General features: G+C 40.1%; 1 protein-coding gene across 2 annotated transcripts in view; it reads right to left on the bottom strand.

The window, feature by feature from the left end:
• Positions 1 to 23,795, bottom strand: part of oga (O-GlcNAcase) — a 54,098-nt gene that overhangs the window by 10,177 nt on the left and 20,126 nt on the right. Inside the window, exons 10-15 of one of the 2 annotated variants that reach the window (XM_072557229.1) lie at positions 22,527 to 22,701; positions 20,657 to 20,710; positions 15,097 to 15,182; positions 13,977 to 14,081; positions 4,397 to 4,485; positions 2,534 to 2,726 (exon numbers count right to left, since the gene is read on the bottom strand). In XM_072557229.1, coding sequence (XP_072413330.1) covers positions 2,534 to 2,726; positions 4,397 to 4,485; positions 13,977 to 14,081; positions 15,097 to 15,182; positions 20,657 to 20,710; positions 22,527 to 22,701 — 702 coding nt within the window. The remainder of the gene's footprint in view (positions 1 to 2,533; positions 2,727 to 4,396; positions 4,486 to 13,976; positions 14,082 to 15,096; positions 15,183 to 20,656; positions 20,711 to 22,526; positions 22,702 to 23,795) is intronic. The other variant, XM_072557230.1, reaches the window with a different exon arrangement.

Here is a 23,795-nt window from a genome sequence, read left to right as displayed (position 1 = left end):
TCTCAGGGAGTGTTAGATGGGGTCTAACATGCACAAACAGGCAGAAAACTAGCCACTAGGATAAATGAACACCAACTAGCCACAAAAAGCCATGACCCTCTCTCACTGGTATCCTCACATACGGATGAGGAAGGACACCACTTCGACTGGGTCAACACATCCATCCTAGGAAAAGCCAAACAAAGCCACGCATGAAAATTCCTGGAAGCATGGCATTCCAACCGGAACTCTATTAGCAAACAAACAACCAACCCCATCTACCACCCCTGGGAGAAGGAACAGGAAGTGACTTCACCACAGGAATTGACATCACCAACCCAAAGAATACCAAACATATAAAATAGAAAGCAGGAATTCTCAGCATTGCTTCATCTGAGGCCCACTGAAGATGTTACCTAGTAGGGTAACAAAACATCTGGAAGTGAACCTTTCAGCTCAGCGAGCAAACCTACATCCAAGACATCAAAGCTATACAGAAATATCCAAAGCAAGCACTCAACATGCCCCGACCAAAATGTATCCCTCATTGACATCACAAGCATTTTCTGGTCATGATTAAATGACCAACACATTTTCTACATTATAATAGTGACTACACTTCAAACGTACTTTACTGGCTGTAAACCACACAGATGCCGAGTGGTTATGAGATGCATGATAATAAATGCAAGTCTTTTTCTGAAGGTATTACGGTCAAATCCTTTAAATAGCTCTGATGGAGATAATCAAAGGACTATTAAATATAATCTAAACATAGCAGTGACATCTCACAACTCGCCCAATGAGGCATGTTTGGGAGTCTTACATAACGCATCTTTAAATCAGAAACAGCATGAAGTGAAAGAAAAATCATACAGTGTCAAGATAGGTAGACCAGATGGGCTACGCCAGAGCTCTGAAGGAGAAAGCAGAGGATATTGTAAAAGCATTGGTGGCGATCTTTCAGGAATCACTAAAATCAGGGAGGGGACAGGAGGCTATAGGCCAGTAAGCCTGACCTCAAATGATGGTAAGATTTTAGTCCATTACACAGGATGAAATTGCAGAGTTATAATAAGTATTAGTAAAATAGGGCTGAATCAGCACAGCTGCGTCAAGGGGAGTTCATGCCTGACAAGTCTATTAGACAAAGAAGAGCCACTTGACGTGATCAAATTGGATTGCCAGAAATCCTTTGGACAAGGTGCTCCACAGCAAGTTGCTAAAAGGATAAGAAGCGTTGTGTTAGAGGTAAGGTACTAGCATTCGTAGAGAACTGACTGACTGACATAAGGCAAGAAACAGGATAAAAGGGTCTTTTTCAGGATGGCAGCTAGTAACATGGAGTTCCACAGAGGTCCATGTTAGGACTACTACTGTTCACATTACAGGGGCAACCTTGATTATTTGAAAGACACACGCAGGGAGTATTTTGTTCGGATGATAGAACGTTCGGATTACCCACATCGGGAAATTGAGATCCTGTCGGATAATTGAGGTTGTACTGCATACATTAATGATTTGGATGAATGAACTGGAGGGCATTGTTGCCATGTCCGCAAATGACACAAAGATAGGTGAAGGGGCAGGTTAGTGTCAGGGAAGCTGCGAAAGGGAGTGGGCAAAGAGGTGGCAGGTGGAATACTATGTGGGAAAGTGTTTGGTTATGTATTACTTTCAAATGGAGATAAGCTTCTACAGTTTGAAGGGCAAAGGGACTCGAGAGGCATAGTTCAGGATTCTCTTAAAGTTAACATGCAAGTTCAGTTGGTGGTTAGGAAAGGCAAGTGCAATGGTGGCATTAATTTCAAAAGAGCGAGAATACAAGAGTCAAGATGTGTTGCTAAGGCTGTTTAAGGCTCTGCTCGGACCACATTTGGAATATTATGAACGCTTCTGGACTTTGTACCAAAAGAAGAATGTGCCATGGCAGTGGTTGGTGATTGGGAGGAAGCAGAATAGGTTTATAGAAATGGACCAGGGCAAAGGACTTGTCAAATAAGGAGTAGTTCAGGACTCTGCGTCTCTACACAATGGTGTTTAGAAGGACTAAAGGGGGAAATCGCATTGCAAGTTTACAGAATACAGGGAGAGGGCCTCGACAGAGCGGATGTGGAAATGTTTCTTCTAGCAGGAGAAACTAGAAAAGCACAGAGCAAGGGGACGATCCTTTACAACTGAGAGGAGGAGGAATTTCTTCAACCATTGGGTGCTGAACATTGCTGCAGGAGGGTATGGAGGTCAAACCATTTAGTGTATTTAAATCAAAAATAGATAGGTTCTTGATTAGTCAGGGGATCTAGGATTACAGGAGAATGAGGATGAGAAACAGATCAACTCAATGAGTAGTCTAATTCTGTTTCTGTCTTATGGTCTTGCAAGCCTCCAGATAGAGACTGATATAAAATAGGCTTAATTTAGAAATTTTCTGGATATAAAACACCAAGTGTATTTTCTTGAGCCAGAATTGAGAGAATAGAATTCCTTAAGATACTCTTACTAAAACTCACGGGAATTCACAGTAAACATGAATCCAGTTACTCAGAGACAGTACCTGTTCTTCGGAAAGATTCTGACTGGCTTCTGGTTTAACATATTTCTCCCGCATAGCGGGTATCCAGGAGACTTTGCATTTTTTACAAAATGGTTTCACATCCACAGTTCCAAGGGCATAACCACATATACTGCCCTCATCCTCTAAAACGAAGCAATAATCCGGGCTCAATGTCAGAAGGCCTCCCACCAAACTGCAAAGACAGCAAAAAACAGACCTTTACACCAAAAGCAATACATGCATTAGCATGAAATCAGACCAAACTTCACTTTAGCTGTAAGCCACAGAACAGGGATCCACTGTAAATGGTGCAGAAACATTTACGATACTGTCTCTCAGTAGGACACCAAATTCTAACACAATTTCAACAGGTCATGCAAATACTTCGAATTTTGCCATTGATGGCTACACTGAGCATATTAATCTCAGTGGCCTCCCATATGCATCACAGTCAAACACTTGGCAGCCTTTGCACACATTCTGGATATTAATTAATTGCAGAAATCCTGGCTGGTTTTTCCTTTGTCTATTAAGGGAAATAGACACCAATCATATTGTCACTTACACTAGCTGGGAAAAACCTTTGTAAAAGTATTAAAAGTGGTTTCCTCTACAATATTAGGTAACATTTTAAATTTGTTTTAAGGATAGACAGTAGTGGTTACGTAACCAGATTGATCACCCTTAAAGCTAGGGATTCAGTACAAAAGGAAAATTCTGGTAATTCATGAATCAGTATCAGAAAATGACAACTAGTTTACTGATGTCCTGCATGTAAAAGGAAATTCCTGATGCAGCCAGGTATTTTCCACCGCTGACTCCAACCCAAATTTACAAGATTAACTCCATGTTCTCATGAAAGTAGGAGTTGACAATAAATAATACCAAAGCAATTTGAAGAATTGGATACACAGTACAAAAGCATGATTTCAATTTGAACTCTATGCTGCATGGAATAATATGCACATTTTTAGTTTGTATAGAATGCAGTGGAGGGGGCAATTAAGAGCCGTGTGAGCAGGAAGATGCAGAATTAGTGCGCACAGAGTTAGTTTAGAATAGCTCCAGGACTAAGACACTTCAGTTATGACTAGAAATTGGGACAGTTTTCTCCTGTTCAAAGAAAACAAAGAAGATTTGATCAAAGTCTTCAAAACCATGACGGTCTAGACGGAGTGGTTAGGGAGAAGTTGCTTCCACTTAAGACTAGAGGGCACAGATTTGAAGCATTTTGCAAAAACAAAAAAAAAGTGAGAAAAATATTCTTCACACAGCAATTGGCTAAGCTAAGGGATGCACTGCTTGAAAATGCAGGAAACAGATTCATTCATGGCCTTCAAATGAGCATTAGATAAGCACCTGAACAGAAGAACATTTGCAGAACTGCAACAAGAGAGCCTCCACAGACACTGTAGGCCAAATTAACTCCTTCGATGCTATAATCGATTTTATCATTGTATAATTTCAACTTTACGGGGCACCAGATAGCCCCAAACAGTCAAATGTTACTTTGAAGCCCCATTCACCTTATCTCAGGAATGCAGCTTTTTGTCCCTTAGTTGGCAGTAAGGTACCAAAAAGGTCTCACATTGATTAGAATTCAAATTTATCAATAATCTATACACCAATACTCAGATAACTGAGGTCTTGCTGATATTTTCCATTAATTTGCTGATGGTTGATAGGTGAATTAGGCAGTAATGAGCCAGATTATATTTGTCCTGATGGGACAAATTGTTGGAATGGGAGAAACAGAACTAGATGCTTGCAGAATCAAAATACAAAGACTATGAGGACGACAGGTAATAACCATCCACCCACCCCAACCATACATACATGCACGCGCACACAGACTGCACTCACCTGTCCCCTACAATATCTGGCTGATAAGACATTGAGTCACCATCCATTTCATCATCATACATCTCCTTACAGATCTTATACACAGAAGCCTGTGGATAAAGGTAAACCCGTTAATAGAGGGTACTTTTACATTCCTGAAGCATATGACTACAGTGGTAGCATCCCTGATTAATTGCAAAAAAGTTAGCATGCAGCTGAAGTGATTCGGAAAGCTAACATTTATTAGGAGAATTGAATACAAAAGTACAAGATTATACTTCAGTTACACAGGGCACTGGTAAGATCACATCTAGAACTTATGTATAATATTGATCACTTTATTTAAAGGAAGAACATAAATGCATTGAATGCAGCTCAGAATAGGTTTTCTAATCTGATCCCTAGAATAGCCAGGTCGTCTTTAGGGAATGTTAGGACATGCTAGGCATGTATCTGCTAAAGTTTACAACAGCAAGTGGCAACCTCATTGAAACATGATCCTAATAGGGAAGATGTAGAGAGGATATTCCATCTTGTGGGAGAATCTAGAACCAGAGCTCACTGCTTAAAAATAAAAAAGTGTAACCCATTTAGGATGAGGCAATTTTTTTCCCCAGAGAATTATGAATCTTTTAAATTCTCTTAGCTGAAAAAGGAGACAGAAACAGATTTTTGAATATTTAAGGCAGAAGTGATTAATTGCTTGGAAGCAAGTTTATCCGGGACGGGCAGGAATGTGGATTTCAGGTTACTATAAGCTTAAGTAACAAAAAAGATTTAAGTGGCCTACTCTTTTTATACATATATCTAAGTCAAACAAAGTTTACATTTCATTTGTATAACAGATCAGGAGAAACCCAAAGGCATTAAGCATAATCTCATTGGTTGCTTATGGAAAGAGTCCATATTATTCATTTTAACTACCACCAAACAAACTAGCTCTGATTATATAAAATGGAGACACCATGGATAAGGTCACTTTCAGAGACCATGGAACAAGCCAATTGTTCTTTCTCCACACAGGAATTGGAAAGGAGGCCGAAACAACACCCACCCCCATCTTTAAGCAAGCTGATATGTAAATTCCCCAAGGCATAGTACTTTACTGCAGTTTTTGCTTAGGGCATGCTTAAAGGACAAAAATAGGCTAAATCGTAATTTACTGTGTAGTATACAGGTACAAAATACTTGTCAATTATAGCCTTCCTACTGGGCGAAGACAGATAATTGTTACTCGGTGAAAGCAGTGATTTTGCAAGTAACATTAACAACTGGCTTTGATAATTTAGATATCAGGAATGATCCTTTTCTTATTCATTCACAGGAGAAGGAAGTCACTGGCTCAGCCAGCATTTATCATCACACTTCTCTAAATGGCCAAGAGGACAGCTAAGAGTCAACCACATTGCTGTGGGTCTGGAGTCACACACAGACCACACCAAGTGAGGATGGGTTTTTCCAACAATTGACAATGGATTCACACAGTCACCATCAGACTCAATTCCAGATTTGTATCGAATTCAAATTTCATTTGCCTTAGCGGGATTTGAACCTGGGTTTCCAAAACATTACCACTGGTTTTCTGGATTAACAGTCAAATGATAATATGTCTAGGCTGTCGCCCCCTTCTCAATCCTAGAATATATATTGCCTTTGCCTGTGAGAAAGGTTGAATTGTCTCCAAATGAATGATTAAGATGGACATAAAAGCAGAACTGTTTAAAAGGCGAACTGCCATAAGAACTTGCATTGATCCAAAACCCAAACGTGAGAGACAGCCAATAATGCTTCCAATCACAACTTTAGAGTTCCAGTGAAAACAACCACTGCAAACAATCCTGAGGGCAGACAATTTTGCGGTGTTGGATATAATTTTAGTTTAAAGGTAAACCTGCAGCAGCTCTTGTGCCCTGCAGAAATACGTACCTCATCAGCATTAATTGGGAACCTCCAAATACTTAGGTTTGCCCAAGAGTTTACAGCCAATAAGATCAAGGACCCAGCTTCAGTCCCATCTATGAGTTATTGATCTGACTCAGTTGTACCAAGGGCAAAATTTTGTCATGCTCAGCTTACAGAAGAGGGAGATTCAAAGATCAACCATGTCATTTTCTGTCAATGTTAATCTAATTACGATGCTTCTATTCAGGTAACCAGTTGAGAAAAACCACAGATGTTTGGTAAAGTGCCAATATAATTGCCAGTGAAGATTCATAAAAGAAGGAGTGTCATTTTGGAAAAGAATTTGTATGGTACTTTGATGACCAACTGATGTCCGATTGCCCTTCAAAAGGTAATGGAGTTGTAATGTAGAAAAAGGCAGCTAAACAGTACATTGCAATCTCCTGCACATGATAACCACTGGAATCAAAATATTTGCCAAGGATTCAAGATGTCCAACATCTCATCAATGCTAGCAGAGATATAATACCTAATCTAGAATTGGACAGCAACTGCATGTGTGGGAGGTGAATAAAATAAAGTTCTGCTCCAATTGAATTTCGTAAGGGATTAATACACAAGTTTGAAGCTAGAGTTGTTCGGCCTTAGAATCTGCTCTGCCATTTATTCTGATCATGGCTGATTCTTTACCTTCAGGCTACATTCACACTTTCTCCCCATTTTCTTGATACATTTAAAATCTAAATTTTTTTTGTCCTTCTTGAACATATTCAATGACTTGGCTCCCAAAACCTTATGTGGAAGAATCCCACATGTTCACTACCCCTCGAGTGAGAAATATTTTCATCTCAGTCCTAAATGGCCTCCCCACATCCTGTGATTGCAGTCCTAGGTTCCAGACAAAACATCTTTGCTATGTCTAAATTGACCAGAGTCAGAAAGCATGGAAACAGACCATTTAGACCAACCAGTCCACGCTGACCGTAATCCCAAACTAAACTAAACTAAACCCACCTACCTGCACTTGGCCCATATCTCATCAAACAATTCCTATTGACATACTTGTGCAAATGCCTTTAAGGTTTTACATGTACCCAGATCCACCACTTCCTTTCAAACTTCATTCCACAATTAACTACTCACTGTAAAAAAAGTTACCCCCTCATCTTTAAAAACTTCCTCTTCTCGCCTTAAAACAAAAAATGCACTTTGAAATCTTGACAGCCCTCACCCTAGGAAAAAGATACCTGCCATTCATCTTATCAGTTTCCATCATGATTTGAAAACCTGTCACCCATCAAACTCTTATGCTCCAGTGAAATAAGATCCCACCTTATCCAGCCTCTCCTTATAACTCAAACACTCCACTGCAAGGAATATCCTGGTAAACCTTTTGTGAATCATTTCCAGTTTAATAATATCCTTCCTATAACAGGGTGACTACAACTGGATAAATCCCCAGAACTTGATCTGGTGTACTTTAGAACTCTGAAGGAAGCTAGGGAAGTGATTGCTGGGCCCCTTGCTGAGATATCTGTTTCACGTTAGTCACAGATTAGGTGCCGGAAGACTGGAGGTTGGCTAACATGGCGACACTGTTTAAGAAGGGTGGTAAGGACAAGCCAGGAAACTATACAGTGAGCCTGACGTCAGTGGTGGGCAGGTTGTTGGAGGGAGTCCTGAGGGACAGGATGTACATGTACATAAGGCAAGACTGATTATGGATAGTCAACATGGCTTTGTGCATGGGAAATCATGTCTCACAAACTTGATTGAGTTTTTTGAAGTAACAAAGAGGTTAGATCTCATGGAATACAGAAAGAACTAGCCATTTGGATACAGAACTGGCTCAAAAGGTAGAAGACAGAGGGTGGTGTTGCTGGAGGGCCACAAGGATCAGTGCTGGGTCTGCTACTTTTTATCATGTATATAAATGATTTGGATGTGAGCATGAAAAGGTATACTTCGTACATTTGCAGATGACACGAAAATTGGATGTGCAGTGGACAGCGAAAAAGGTTACCTCCGATTACAATAGGATCGTGATCAGTTGGGCCAATAAGCTGAGAAGTAGCAGATGGAGTTTAAATTTAGATAAATGTGAGGCGCTGCATTTTGGGAAAGCAATTCTTAGGAGGACTTATACACTTAATGGTCAGGTCCTAGAGAGTGTTGCTGAACAAAGAGACCTTGGGGTGCAGGCTCATAGCTCCTTGAAAGTGGAGTCGCAGGTAGATAGGATCGTGAAGGCGGCATTCGCTTTCCTTTATTGGTCAGAGTATTGAGTACAAGAGTTGGGAGGTCATGTTGCTGCTGTACAGGACATAGGTTAGGCCACTGTTGGAATATTGCGTGCAATTCTGGTCTCCTTCCTATTGGAAGGATGTTTTGAAACTTGAAAGGGTTCAGAAAAGATTTACAAGGATGTTTCCAGGGTCGGAGGAGAGGTTGAATAGGCTAGGACTGTTTTCCCTGGAGTGTAGGAGGCTGAGGGGTGACATTATAGAGGTTTATAAATTCATGACGGGCATGGATAGGATAAATAGACAATTGCACAGGACCTTGGTGGTGAGGGAGTCCAAAACTAGAGGGCATAGGTTTAGGGTAAGAGGGGAAGGATATAAAAGATATATATTGCAACTTAAAAGGCATCTGGATGGGTATATGAATAGTAAGGGTTTAGAGGGATATGGGCTGGGTGCTGGCAGGTGGGACTACATTGGATTGGGATATCTCGTCAGCATGGACAAGTTGGACCAAAGGGTCTGTTTCTGTGCTGTACATCTGACTAGTACTGCAAAACAGGCTTCACCAACATCCTGTACGACCTCAGCATGACATGCTAACTCCTATACTCAGGTCTGAGCAATGAAGGCGAGCGCCCATTAGAATTCTATTGATTTTCATCAGATACCCTCTCACCCTAAACATTTGTAAACAGAAGCCTAGTCAACCAATCCTTCCTCAGGGCAATCTTACCATCCCAAACATCAACCTAATGAACCTCGGCTGCACCCCCTCTATATCCTATTCTTTCCTAGGACGCATGATCAAAAACTGCACGCCATACTCTATTGTGCAGTTTCACCAAAGGTCCTGGACAATTGCTAAGACATTCTTCTGAACTCAAATTCACTCAATGAATGCAAATTTACCATATGAATTTCTTGCTTCATCTACTATCATTGACTAGTGCACAAGGGTATCCAGATCCCTTTGTGCATCCACACTTTCCAAAGTATCATTTCAGTAATACTCTTTGCATTGTTCATACAGAGTCTAAAACATCACAGAGGCACATTAAATTGTATCTGCCATGTATTTGCCCAGTCTATATCTTGAAGCCTCCTTGCATCTTCCTCACAATTCCAATGTTGTCACCAGCAAACTTTGAAATGTCGCATTTGGTTTCATCAGCCAGGTCACTGGTCACATTTATAGTCCATTAGTCCTTGCCGGCCACTCAGAAAAAAAGATCCATTTATTCCTATACACTCATTTTCAATTGATGCCCATTACCCAACATATTACATCCATGCTTTTAACTTTGCCAAATAATTGAGGGAACTCGTCAAAAGCTTCCTGAAAATCCAAATACGCCCACCTGCAGGTTCTCCCTCATCTATTCTACTAGTTATAACCTCAGAAAACTTAAAGATTTTATTAAGCATGATTTACCCCTCGGACCCATGCTGGCTTTGTCATTCCCACTAATGTTTTCTAAATGTTCTGTTATTACATCTTTCATAGGAGACTCCAGGTAGCATTTTGCCCATTACTGATGCTGGATTAACTGGCCTGCAATTCTGTTTAGTTCTCTCCCACAGTTTTTAAATAGTCCGGTTACATTTGCCACCATCCAAACTGGAGGAACGTCGCAAGGGTCTTCAGCATTTCAGATAACGACCAATGCATCCAATATTTTCAGTGACATCCCATCAAGTACTCTAGCATGCAGACTAAATTAGACAGCCTTCAGAACAATTAATTTCCCAGCCACCATTTTGTACTAGTGTCATCATCTTGTACACCATCTCTCTCTGGGCCCTTATTTTACTCATTTCTGAAAGGCTATCTGTGTCCTTTGTGAAGGCAGAACCAAAGTTGATGTTCAATTCTTGTGTTTTTTTTCATTCAGTATTTTAAATTTCTCTGGTTTCTCATTATACTCCTATACTCCACCTGATTTGCTTTTCCAAAATGCAGCACCTCACATTTATCTAAGTTAGACTCCATCTGCCACTCCTCAGCCCATTGGCTGAACTGATCAAGATCCTGTTGTAATCGGAGGTAACCCTCTTCGCTATCCACTACACCTCCAATTTTGGTGTCATCTGTAAACTTACTAACTGTACCTCTTATGCTCGCATCCAAATCATTTATATAAATGAAGAAAAATCATGGACATAGCATTTATCCTTGTGGCACTCCACTGGTCACAGGCCTCCAGTTTGAAAAGCAACCCACCACCACCTCCCTCCGTCTTCTACCTTTGAGCCAGTTCTGTATCCAAATGGCTAGTTCTCCCTGTATTCCGTGAGATCTAACCTGGCTAACCAGTATCCCATGGGGAACCTTGTCAAGTGCCTTACTGAAGCCCATATAGATCAAGTACTTTGTCACTTCTTCAAAGAAACTCAATCAAGTGTCATGAGGCATGACATCTCATGCACAAAGCCACATTGACTATCCATAATCTACCCTTACCTTTCCAAGTACATGTACATCCTGTCCCTCAGGATTACCTCCAACAACTTGCCCACAACTGATGTCAGGCTCACAAGTCTATAGCTTCCTGGTTTTTCCTTACCATCTTAAGCAGTGGCACCATGTTAGCCACCCTCCAGTCTTCCAGTACCTCACCTATGACGGTTGATGATACAAATATCTCAGCAAGGGGACCAGTGATCACTTCCCTAGCTTTCCAGTGTTCTATGGTACACTTGATCAGGTCCTGGGGATTTATCCACTTATGAGCTTCAAGACATCCAGCACCAACTTCTCTGTAATATGGACATTCTTTTCAAGATGTCACCATCTATTTCCCCACATTCTATATCTTCCATGTCCTTCTCCAGAAGAAACACTGATGCAAAATACTCGTTTAGTATCTCACCCCCCAATCATCTGCCTCCACCCATAGGCTGACTTGCTAATCTTTGAGGAACCCTATTTTCTCCCTAGTGAGATGTAAAACAATGAATTTGTTCTGCTTATGTAAGAAATTGGATGTCGGTGGTGGGGGGGGGGGAGAATGAGTCGGGAAGGATGTGACAGTTTAATCTCACTAAAACGTTGCAGTTTAAGGAATACATGGTTTACATGATTTCTGGGTTGCATGTGACAATGGGGAGTGGTAGGGCTTTGGTCATGCGTGCATGACTGACGTGATTTAAAACCCTGTATAAAAGGGAGGACAGTTCCCTTGCTCGGAAAGCCTCACTTGACATGCTCTGCAAGCATTGAAGTGTGCTAAGTGATCCTCCAAAAACTTGTATCTGCTTAAATAATCATGGCTGTTCATAGAAGTTGGCGCATTGAAGTTGCATCAAGGTTGTAAAAATCTCAAGGGAACTTAACACTAGTTAGCCTTTTGTCCTTAAATGTATTTATAAAGATCCTCGGGATTATCCTTAAATCATATTTGCCAAAGCTACCCTGTCCTCTTTTTGCCCTCCCGATTTCCCTCTTAAGTATATTCCTAATGCCTTTATACTCTAAGGATTCTCACGATCTCTCCTGCCTATACCCGACATATGCTTCCTTCTTTTTCTTAACCAAACCTTCAATTTCTTTAGTCATCCAGCGTTCCCTACACTACCAGCCTTTCCTTTCAATGACAGGAATATATTGTCTCTGGACTCTCGTTATCTCATTTCTGAAGGCTTCTCATTTTCCAATCATCACTTTACCTGCAAACAACTGCCCCCAATCAGTTTTGAAAGTTCTCGCCTAATACCGTCAAAGTTAGCCTTCCTCCAATTTAGAATTTCAACTTTTAGATCTGGTCTATCCTTTTCCATCACTATTTTAAAGCTAATAGAATTATGGTCACTGGCCCCAAAGTGCTCCCCCACTGACACCTCAGTCACCTTATTTCCCAACAGCAGGTCAAGTTTTGCACCTTCTCTAGTAGGTACATCAACATACTGAATCAGAAAATTTTCTTACACACACTTACATTCCTGGCCACAGAAGCATCTGTCTGTGCCTCTGACTAGAGTCCCCTGTTACAATCAATCACTTGGAACCCATATCCCTCATTACATTAGAGCCTGTCTCGATACCAGATGCTTAGCTGTATGTGCTACATTCCTCATAGTCCAATACCCCTGGCATTTCCAAGGCAGCATACCAGTTTGAAATAGCAATATTCACATAAAACTCGTGCGCTATCTGCCTAGCTCTCCTACCTTTCCTGCAGTTAACCCATCTATCTGACTGTATCTGCGGCTTTTCTCCCTTCCTATAATTATCATCCATCACACTATCGATCTCTTGTAAGTTCTTCATTGCCTCGAGCTGTCGCTCCAACCAATCCATTCAATCTGATTGGTTGTGAATCCTATGGCATTTATTGCAGATGTAATTCTCAGTAACATGTATATTCACCCTAAATTCCCATGTCTGACCTAAGCATACCACTCTACTAAAGGCCATCTTTGCTCCTTCACAATCTACACACCCAGAAAATAGCACCATTATTTTGTTCTTTAAAAAAGTGCTCCACGCTAACTTAGTACTAGTTATAACCTCAGAAAACTTAAAGATTTTATTAAGCATGATTTACCCCTCGGACCCATGCTGGCTTTGTCATTCCCACTAATGTATTCGAAATGTTCTGTTATTACATCTTTCACAGTTTATATTTTTAAAATTTAAACAAGAGTCAGATTTCAATAAATCATCAAGAACGAACCCACTCTACTTACTACTATAGACTTAGAGCAAGGTTACACATGAAAAACTATGCACTTCTGCTCCTGTGTTATGAGCTCTCTCACACAGGTTCCTTGAAGATCAGTTGTGAATTTCACTGCTGATTAATTTTTCCCTAGAGACACTCCAATGTCCAAAGATACATGAATGCAAACAGCAAAGGCAATAACTGCACAGATTCACCGCTGTATCAGTTAGCAGTGTAGGTTTCTTTCTCTCTCCCTCGCTGACCAAGTACTCGCTGTCTTTTTTCCCTTTTAACCCTGTCTTTCAGTCAAAGTCACGTTAAACTTGGAAGAAAGCCAGGTTAACTTTTCCCTCAGCAACTGCTATGAGCTATAACTGTGAATTAATAAATCAGGTATTTTAAAAGAATCAGCCATGCTTTGCCTCTTTAAAACCAGGGGAAGCATTCAGAAAAGGAAAGCTGAGAACTTTCTGATCAGCAAGAACCAGCTTAAAAGAGGATTTGTAAACAAATAAACAACCACTTTCTCAGTTTTAAATAGTATTCTTGTTCAGTGCTTTCTATCAACCTGAATCTGAAAAATCAGGGAAGGTTTTGGACTCTTAAAGCATTTAGGATGACTCAAGGAATAGTAGGGCTTGATCCCCAGTGTACTACCCAGCAAGTCAGGGATTGGGAGCAATTATGACTTGATTAGAACATGTTATATTGCTCTTGTTCACATGAGCACACAGTACCAAATCTCAAAAAAAAACTTCATTAACAATATTTTTCTGTTATTAGTAAGCTTACCTCATCTTTTGGAAAGTATGGCCTAATTGTGTACACTTTTGAGGTAGGCATGGCTGGTGGTGGCTGGTAGAAGAGGTCATTTGCCCCCTCAATTGGTAACAAACGCTGTGAAGAACAAACAACTTAAGTCAGTATAGCTACACTTCAGAACCTGTAGACCAACATCTGTTCCATATAACATACCTTTCCAATTTTAAACTCATTTGCTACTGAAGGCACCATGTAAAGCAAACTCAGTTTAACCAACTGGAATCAATTAAAATAACCTTTAAGTGGGGAACCACTCATCTCTAGAAAGGGTCATTTTATACATTAAAAAGACACTGAATGCCAACCAGTAACTACAGCAGCAAATACATCAGGATATAAATGTACTTGCTATGCAAAATCTGTGTTTAATGGCGTTTAAAATAAAAAAGGGACAAAGAACATTTCTGAGGGGGTGAGGAGAAAGGAAATTTTGAGGGAGGTTTGGTCTGGAGAGGGTTAACTGGCTGACGAAGCCGTGTATCCCAAGCTTCTTCGCAAGCGCGGTTTTGCAAGCTGCGCGCAAAAGCACCTGTAGGGAAGAAAAGAAAAACAGCGCAGCGAAACTCCACGAATTTTTCAGCAAAACCAGGAAGATTCAGCAGTATTCAAGTCAAAAGCATTTTTTTTCCCCCACTGCCCTCACACGAGGGATGCTATGGTTACTGGTGACAAATCAAGGTAAATTGGATTTCATTTTAGTTCAATCTTTTGCATTGCTTTTACCCCCAACCCACCCATACTTTAGAAGCTGAATATTCACTATGATGTGGTCACATTTATTCATGGAACTTCGAAACCAAAGCAAGCAAGCCGCGCTGACGCAGGCGCTGAGTAAACGCTGCGCGACCTGCAAAGGAACATTTTTGTGAAAGTCATATACAAACTAAAATCTGCAGCGCATGCGCAGGCGCAATGGGATTCCAGCATCTCCTTCCAACTGAAAAGAAAGCAAATTAGTACCAGTACCAAAAATGTACCAGATTCTGTTCAGGAAACCAGCTAGCCATCAACAGACCAATCCTTCTTGTACAAGTTTTTCTTTCTCTCAAAATGAAAAAAAAAAGTCAGTCACCGGGAATTCGTAGAATACCTGAAACTCTCCTGCTAGACCACCTCTAAAGGCCCAGGGTTCTTGGTCGCCACTCAAGAACTGTGCTGAAGATTGACTACGACACCCTGTTGATCAGATCCAAGCGGAGATTGTTACGTGGGGGCTTCCTGTGGTCTTACTTTTCCGCAAAATCAACACACCACCTTTTTAACAGAAAGAAAAAGCGCGCAACAAGAAATGTTCCTATCTGACTTAGAACTAACTCAAGAAATTTAGGGCTGTAACGATTCACATTCAGGAATCACTCTTTTGCCCAGTCATGGTCACTTTTTGGGAGGTACAAGATGCAAAATCCAACGGTCAATACATCCAACTCCACTGCAAATCAAGGAATGATCTGCAGTGGCATTCAGTTTACAAAGTCATTGAAAAAACTAAGCATGAATTAAATCCAAATTTGTCCCTATCTTTCAGGTAGCTTGGTTAAGCCTCAAATTTTGAAAGAATGCCTCCCAGAGGGTCCATTGCAGCCCTAAGTAAATCAGAAATATCTTAATTGAACTGAAGTCACATTCAAGTGCTCCTCTTGTCAGATGACATTTGGTATAAGGATATGTTTTAAACAAACACGGTCTTGACCTGCACAGGTTAAAGGTCAAAAATAGTACAAGTTCCACTCTGCAAATTAACCAAACCAACTTGCCTGCAAAAGTTACCTAATCAGCAAAATCACTGACATATTGAAACTTCTCGCAGTCACAGCGAATTATAGTAATTTCTTAGTCTGAACACCTGTATCTTGAAAGATATTCGAAGAATAAAAAACTTAAAAGCAAAAAATACAATGTCAACCCATCAAAAGGAAGTCAGCACTGGTACTGCTTCCCAATGGGGAACACTGGGGAATAGGCAATGCTATCAAGTTCTTTCCGGTTCTCGGTGGCCACAGAACAATGAGGGGGAAAAAAAAAGAGTTTATGTAGCACTTTCATGACCACATGACATCTCAAAGCATTTTACAATCAATGAAGCACAATTATAGGCTGTGTCATATACACAAACACAAATGAAAAAGAGCCAATCTTGCCTAACCAGATGGATTCTTCAATAAAAGATGTAAATTTTGAAGCATCACTTAAGTGACACAACCTATGTCATCTTTCAAGAAATCCCAACGAAGTTCTTCCACGTCCAAAAGAAAGAAAAACATCCAGGCTTCCATACAGCCAAGTGAAACATCAGCCCATGGTTTCTGTGGCATTGATGTATTGTTCCAATCACATTTTGTCAGCTATATGCTTACCATTCATCTATGATCTTCACTTCTTTTCTAACCAGGTACTTTGGTCATAACTGTATTGACATACTTGTATTAGTAACAAAAGGGCAAATTAAATGTGGTTCTAATTTCCCAACTAGTTTGTATTAATTGTATTTCTCTATAATTGCACTCCTAAACCAAGACAAACATCTAGAAACAAAAGTTGAATACCCAACTAATGTTCTTGCATAGTTTTACTTTAGATCCTATTTTAAAAATGGATTTTCTATGCACTGCAGCATTAAATTCCAATTCTTAGGGTCTTTAAGCACTCTTCACTGACTTGACAGCCTTTGAAGCCGATTACTTCAGAATTGTCCACAGAATGCTTAAATTATCTACGCTGAAGCAAGTGGATATACAGACAGGTTGAAACTAAGCCAAACAATTCTTGGGCAAATTTTGGTTCACAAACCCAGATGCAAGGCAAGTAACAGTATAGCAAAGCATTTCATTGCAGCAATGTGAGAATATATTATGTAATTTGCACCCCCCCATAACAGCAATAATGTTGAACCATTTTACTCATGTTCAGCAAGTCACGAATAATGGCCTGGACACCATGGCTAGATTCCTAGCTCTTGTTTCTGTCATTTTAGACTCTTTCGCATCCACTTAAGTAAATACATCTTTTGATTGTGATGTTAACTTGAGATGTCACTTCCAACAGTGGAGCAATTTCTTCATATTGCAGTAGAAGCGTCAGTCAGAATGTGTTTAGAGTTTCCGAGTGGAACACAAACTCAGTTTTCTTACTCACGGGTGAAGGAAGAGGCATCTCCGAAATATAACATCACCTTCAGGTGAAGCTCAGCACATTATCTTTTGCACCAAAGGCTGAAGTATTTACAACCATCTTCAGGCAGAAATGTCAAGTGGACCATCCATCTTGTCAACGTCTCAATTGGTCTTCAGGCCCATGACAAAAGCTAGATACAGCAAAAGGGAATGGGCACTGACGACACCCCAGCTGCAGTATCTAGGACTCGCTCTTTAGAATTGGTGCATCTTTTATAAGCTGTGGCAGTCAAGCTACAACACTAATGTTTAAACATCTAATGTAGAAATATATCCTGCTAATGAAAAGCAGAACAAACACAATATGACCATCAGCTTACCGTAATCAAAGTGATGAAAAGAGTCAACAATACTGTGAAGCATTTACGTCAGCAACATCAGGAAAACTTCACCACCTGGTATCAGACCCAACAGTAGGAACATTGCAGTTGTTGGAGGCTAACCATCCTCGGCCAGTTCTTTATTGCAGCTTTTCCTTGGGGTATTGAGCTAGATTTGACTCTGCTCAGCTGCTTTGTAAAGAGCAGAACTGGAGATATTTGCTGATTCCATATTCACTGAATTTGTTACCCTCATGCAGTAATATTCGGAACAATTGGACTTGGTCAAGTGGCATGCAACTCTCACACCATTCACGTATCAGGCCATGACTATCGCCTCTTCGTATTAGCAAGAATGGCACCCGCTTATTAATAAGCATAGGGTTACTATTGACCAGGAACTTAACCAGGATTGAAAAGAAACCTTGTAAACAAAAAGGAAAATCAGAGGCTGGGCATTCTACATTCTCAGACTACAAGACAAGAGAGAGCTTGATGTGATGGAATACACTCTACTAGTCTGCATAAGTGCAGCTCCAAAACTCAAGTTCAACGTAATTCAAAACAAAGTAGCCCACCTCAATAGCATCCCATTCACCACGAGAACGCAAACAGTTTTTACCATCTGCAAGTACTACACAATAACTCAGCAAGGGTACTTAAAAAACATCTTACACAACATTGATCGCAAAGACAGGCACAGCTGATGCATGGAAAAATCAGCTGCAAGACCAGTTCCAAACTACTCAACATCCTGACATGGCATTGTATCACTGGTTCAAAAACCTAATACTCCCTCCTGAATAGCACTGTGTACAGCCACATCAATAGACAACAGCTGTAACATCTTCAAGAATGTCAAGAATGCTCATCACTCGGGCATTTGTCAAGGAGACTGCTTAACAAGGTTAGATCTCATTGAATACAGGGAGAACTAGCCATTCGGATACAGAACTGGCTCAAAGGGAGAAAGGTAGAAAAGGGTGATGGTGGAGGGTTGCTGTGACCAATGGAGTGCCACAAGGATCGATGCTAGGGCCACTACTTTTCTTCATTTATATAAATGATTCGGATGCGAGCATAAGAGGTATAGCTAGTAAGTTTGCAGATGACACCAAAATTGGAAGTGTAGTGGATAGCAAAGAGGGTTACCTCAGATTATAACAGGTTCTTGATCAGTTCAGCCAATGGGCAGATGGAGTCTAACTTAGATAAATGTGAGGTGCTGAATTTTGGAAAAGCAAATCAGGTGGAGTATAGGAGTATAATGAGAAACCAGAGAAATTAAAATGCTGAATGTAAAAATGCTACAAGAGTTAAATACCAACTTTAGTTCTGTCCTCACAAAGGGTACAAATAACCTTTCAGAAATGAGGAAATGAAGGGCCAGAGAGAAGATTGAATATAAGATGACGACACTAGTACAAAATGGTGGCCAGGAAATTAATCGTTCTGAAGGCTGTCTAATTCAATCTGCATGCTAAAGTACGGATTGGGTGTCTCTGAAAATATTGGATGCACCTGAAATGCTGCAGACCCTCGAGCAGTTCCTCCAGTTTGGATGGCGGCAAGTGTAACCCTACTACTTAAAAACTGTGGGAGAGAACCAAACAGAACTGCAGACCAGTTAATCCAGCATCAACAGTGGGCAAAATGCTATCTGGAATCTACTATGAAAGATGTGATAACAGAACATTTAGAAAACATTAGTGGAATTGACAAAGCCAGCATGGGCCAAGAAACTCCGGTTCAAGTTAACTGACCCTGAGGTATGTCAAAACATGTCCAAACAGGTTGGCTAAACACAGCTTGTACCAGTCTACAAAACTGCCACATTGCTCCATGAATAATCACAAGGCCAAATTGGCCAGAAGTGAAGTGGTGTTGAAGACAATGTTTTGTTTAAACTCTGAAGCAAACATTTAGACATTTAACTTCAATAAATCTTAGAACTGCAGATTATGCTGCTCCTCTGTATTGTGGTGGTTTCAGGAAGTGACCAATTTCACGTCCGCCAATCACTTTGATCAGACTGCCTAAAGCACAGACAGGTCACTCAGATGAACAAAGACTTCTATTGAAGCAAGCATTGAAAACAAAATCCAGTATGATTTCATAGGAGACATTTAAGCAAAATCAAAATAAATGAAAGGTTGGAAGATTTTACACAATGTCCTCAATAGCAGGACTGAGGAGCCATAAGGCCTACTCCCAGTCAAGGAATTCTTAATACACAAATCAACCAGAGACCTTTTCTCAAAAAGTTCAGCAGTTTAGATCAGGAGAAGAATAAAAAATGTTTTCTGATGAAGATTCAGATCCTACAATAAAGACAAAGGCAAATCATCTCCACATACTTTTCCTGAACTCCTAAATACCAACTAGTCGCTGTAATATAATAAGCTCATTCTTTCACAACTACAAAGTTAGCACTCTTCCAGAGTTTTCACTGGTGGACAGACTGGATAATGCGCTTTCTCCCTTTCCCTGAGCATGCCAAGTAAGAGTAGAGCTGATCACTACTGTACAGTCCCATACCATTTCAATCATCTGACAGGATCAGTGCAGCAATGCAAGAGGAAAAGCTTCAATTTCTTGGGCCTTGCTCGTTTTAATGGAAAACGAGTCTGAAACTTGGCTAAGAACAAGGAAGCGTTCCCTCTCCAGTCGCTAGTGAGATACAGTCCTGAGCAGTACCCAAGTTACAGGTGGTGAGGAAGCGGGTGATGCAAACTTTACAAAAATAAGAATGGTAGGCAAAGAGTTTATGGAAACTTTCACTAAAGTTGAGTGGAATGCTTGTTTCCAATTCTAGTTTTAAGCTGCATCTGGTTTTGTCCATATACAAGTCAGCTTATGAGACAACCAATAAATATCAGCAGCTTCATAAAGTATATCACTCATTAAGACAAAATTATATCTCAATTAAATTTCAGAAAGCCTGTAACAGGTACACTTGGACAGTAGCACAGCTAGCGTTTATTTCAAAGACTATCTAGGTTAACATAAGCATTCTAGATAAGAAAGAAATTGTTAAAGCATTTCTTATAATAGTAGCTGCACAAATGTGACTTCAAATAAACTTTTCTTCAACACATTTCCTTTTAAAAAGCCTCACTGCCTATCATTCTAATCTTAATAATCGCGCCACGCTTCGTACATCTGGCGTTGTCGATCCCACAGCTGTAGTAACTTGTGCTGAGGATTCTTCCATCTGTACACAATGAGGGAAGAAGACAAGACAATAAAAGAGGCCATTAGTAACCCGTCACATCACAGCATCACACTCAGGTTATGGCAGAATGTGAATTGCACCACGATATGCACTAGGACTGTCTCTACAACATATACTGGAGCTATAAACCTCCTCTAATAGATAGGTGGGCCAGGTTTCTTGTAACAACTTCTTTCTTTGACACTTATGATTCAGAAGAAAATTAGCCAAATACTTCAAGAGAACCACTGTCCCTTCTGTAATCCAATCACTGTTCCTGCAAAAGCTTCTCTTTCCAGTATTGGATTATATCTAATGCTTGCTACTTCGCAATGGAACTGTTGTGTGCACATTTAAATGCTATAAATTAGAGCTCATTCAAGAACTTAAGATTTTGGGAAACAAATTTTCTTGAAAATTTATCTCTAGGAATACTCTAATCTACAGGTCAAGTGCTTCCCACAGTAAAAAAATATTGAATGTCAAATTCTGGACAAGATTAAATTAGGAAATAAAATTTTAGGGGGTGCAAAACAATACCCCACCCCCCCTCCCCAGTGAACAAAGTATCTTTCTTAGAGAGGAGCCCTCATCTTATCCTTTCCAGACAACCACTCTTTTCCAAGCATGCACTCGATGCTTTGCTCTTAAACTGTGGGGACTCACCAGCTGAAAACAAAAAAAAATTCCTAACTCTGAGCATCCCAAAGCTAGCTTGTGATCTGAACACGAGCCGTGATCACAGTGCTAGTTGAGCTGCCTGCTGTATCAAGTTTAAAAGTCTGCATCCACGCCATATTCCCTGCCATCTGCGTAGAAACCTGTAAATAAAATCTGGTTACATATCGTAACCCAGACCATGCTGGTGTCTTACTCAGCCTGCACTTTCCCTCCCAACCAATATAAGCTACAAAAAAGTTACATTACTGCAATTTCATGTCACAAATGTCTTCCAATCACTTTTGTAAAGGTAAGTTGGAGACTCCAGACTTAAGACTTGGAAAAGCTTCCAGTCTTGCTTTTTTTTTTGGGAACAAATTACACATTAAGTTCTGGCTGAACCAGCAGACACCAGAATAGCCTTGCGCTTTTAATAAAGTTCGCATGCGCGCTGGCCTGGAGGTTGCGCTCCAAGCCTTCGGATTTCTGCAACTGCTGGCCTGCCACTGTTCTGTTGAAAACAGTAATGTTGTTACAAAGCACACAGCAAGCAGCTCCCAACAGCTCTGTATGATCATGGCACATTTCAGTATTATTTTTCTCAGAAGAATTGTTGAATGTTTGCAAAAACTAGCCAGTTCTAGTGATGTGATGCAGTCCACAGTCAGTCCCAGAAAAAGAAACAACACAAAAATAAAATACAATGGGGCGATATGTTAAAAATAAATTAACTGGTGTTTAAAATAGTTACTGGGAACAATTACATCAGCCTCTGAAAAAAATACAATGGCCAGAATGGTTTCAGTGTCTTTGAAACAATTGCTTCAATTTTGCTAAATTGGTGGCAAATCCCTGGTGATGGTTTCAGAAACAGATGAGCTTGCCAATACCCTGCACTAAACAGGCAACTGAAGGTGGGCAAGGGGTGGTAAAAATCAAGTGTAATATGGTATAATTAGATAAAATGGAAACTGGACAAGACAAAATAAACAGCATAATTACAAGAGAGGAACATTTTAATGCCATTTTGATACTTGCCTCACCACATAAGGATCACGGGATCTTGTCTTAAGACACCTTTTTCAAGGGCTGACAGAATTGAAAATTCTTAAACCAAGACCATGAGAGAATATGAACAGTCAAGTATGTTACCTACCTAACCACTGGACAAACGATTTCACCATTGATACCACACCCTTTATATCCCAGACATATGGGTATAGATCGTACAGAATGGATCGGTTTTCACAGTTGGCAAGACGAGTAAACATCTGCATTACACCACAGCACATTTCTTCAAATTTCGTAGCTCTGAAATGCCACTTCTCAATCTGAAATATAAAATCAGATTAATTTATAGCATCTAAGTACATGTGCAAAACCCTAAGGAAAATGTTATAGATAGAATGCAATTCCAAAAGTTAACATCCAGCACAAAAGCACCCTTTTCCATACACATCTTGAATCTTCCACTGGAGAAACATATTGCCTCATTGTTTGGTTTCAAGGGGCAAAATCTGTTAAGAGCAGACAGTATTAAGGCCCCCAAAAATATTTTTGGAAGTTGTAAAAAAAAACAAAGAAAAGTTAGGTGCAATCTACATTTGTAGAAAATGACCTTAAGTAAACAAATATTTAAACTTTTCATAGGTAGGTCAACCCACAACCACTGGGAACAAGTGATTTGCTACAAAGATCTACAACGCAAAAATGGCCAATTTAAATCGCACAAGATTTTTCTGGCAAAACAACAATACTGCAAAGATCATGGTATATGCAGAAATATTTGAGATAGGTCAAAGAACATGGGAACAAAAACAGGAGTAGACCACATTGCCATTTAAAACATACTTCATTCAATATGATAATGGCTGATGAGATTGTAGTCTTTCAACTCCATTTTCCTGTATGTCCAGCATAACGCCTTGGTGTGATCACTTGCACCATCTGTAAATGCAAATCTTGCGTCCAGTAAAAATCAGAGCACAATTAGTCATTGAGTTGCTTTGTACTCTAGCCTAAAGGTTGACTATAACTGCTGACCTGACGAAGTCTGTACAATGTTGCATTTTTTAAAATGCAACAAATGATCTCTTATAAATAGAGCTAACAAAACATGGTCAGCAATGGAAATCTACAGCACAGCAGAAATATAAATTAGATCCAATCATACTGCCCAGAGAAATGTATTTATCAACCAATGTTAGACAGATGAAAGTAAAGACTGCAGCTCAAACCCCTGAAATTTCAACTTCTACAGTAAAAAAGGAATGATTAAATTCATATAAAACAGGGACATCAGTACTAGTAACAGTTTTAAGGCAAAAAGATATTCCTACTAATAGTCACATAACTAAAACCAAAAAGAGACAGGTGGGGAGGGGAGAAGAAAGGGTGTTAAATGCAGAGTAGAGATTCCATGTAA

Source organism: Chiloscyllium punctatum, chromosome 38, assembly GCF_047496795.1.
Source record: "Chiloscyllium punctatum isolate Juve2018m chromosome 38, sChiPun1.3, whole genome shotgun sequence".
NCBI classification, from domain to species: domain Eukaryota; kingdom Metazoa; phylum Chordata; class Chondrichthyes; order Orectolobiformes; family Hemiscylliidae; genus Chiloscyllium; species Chiloscyllium punctatum.
This window is presented reverse-complemented; position numbering and strand designations above follow the sequence as displayed.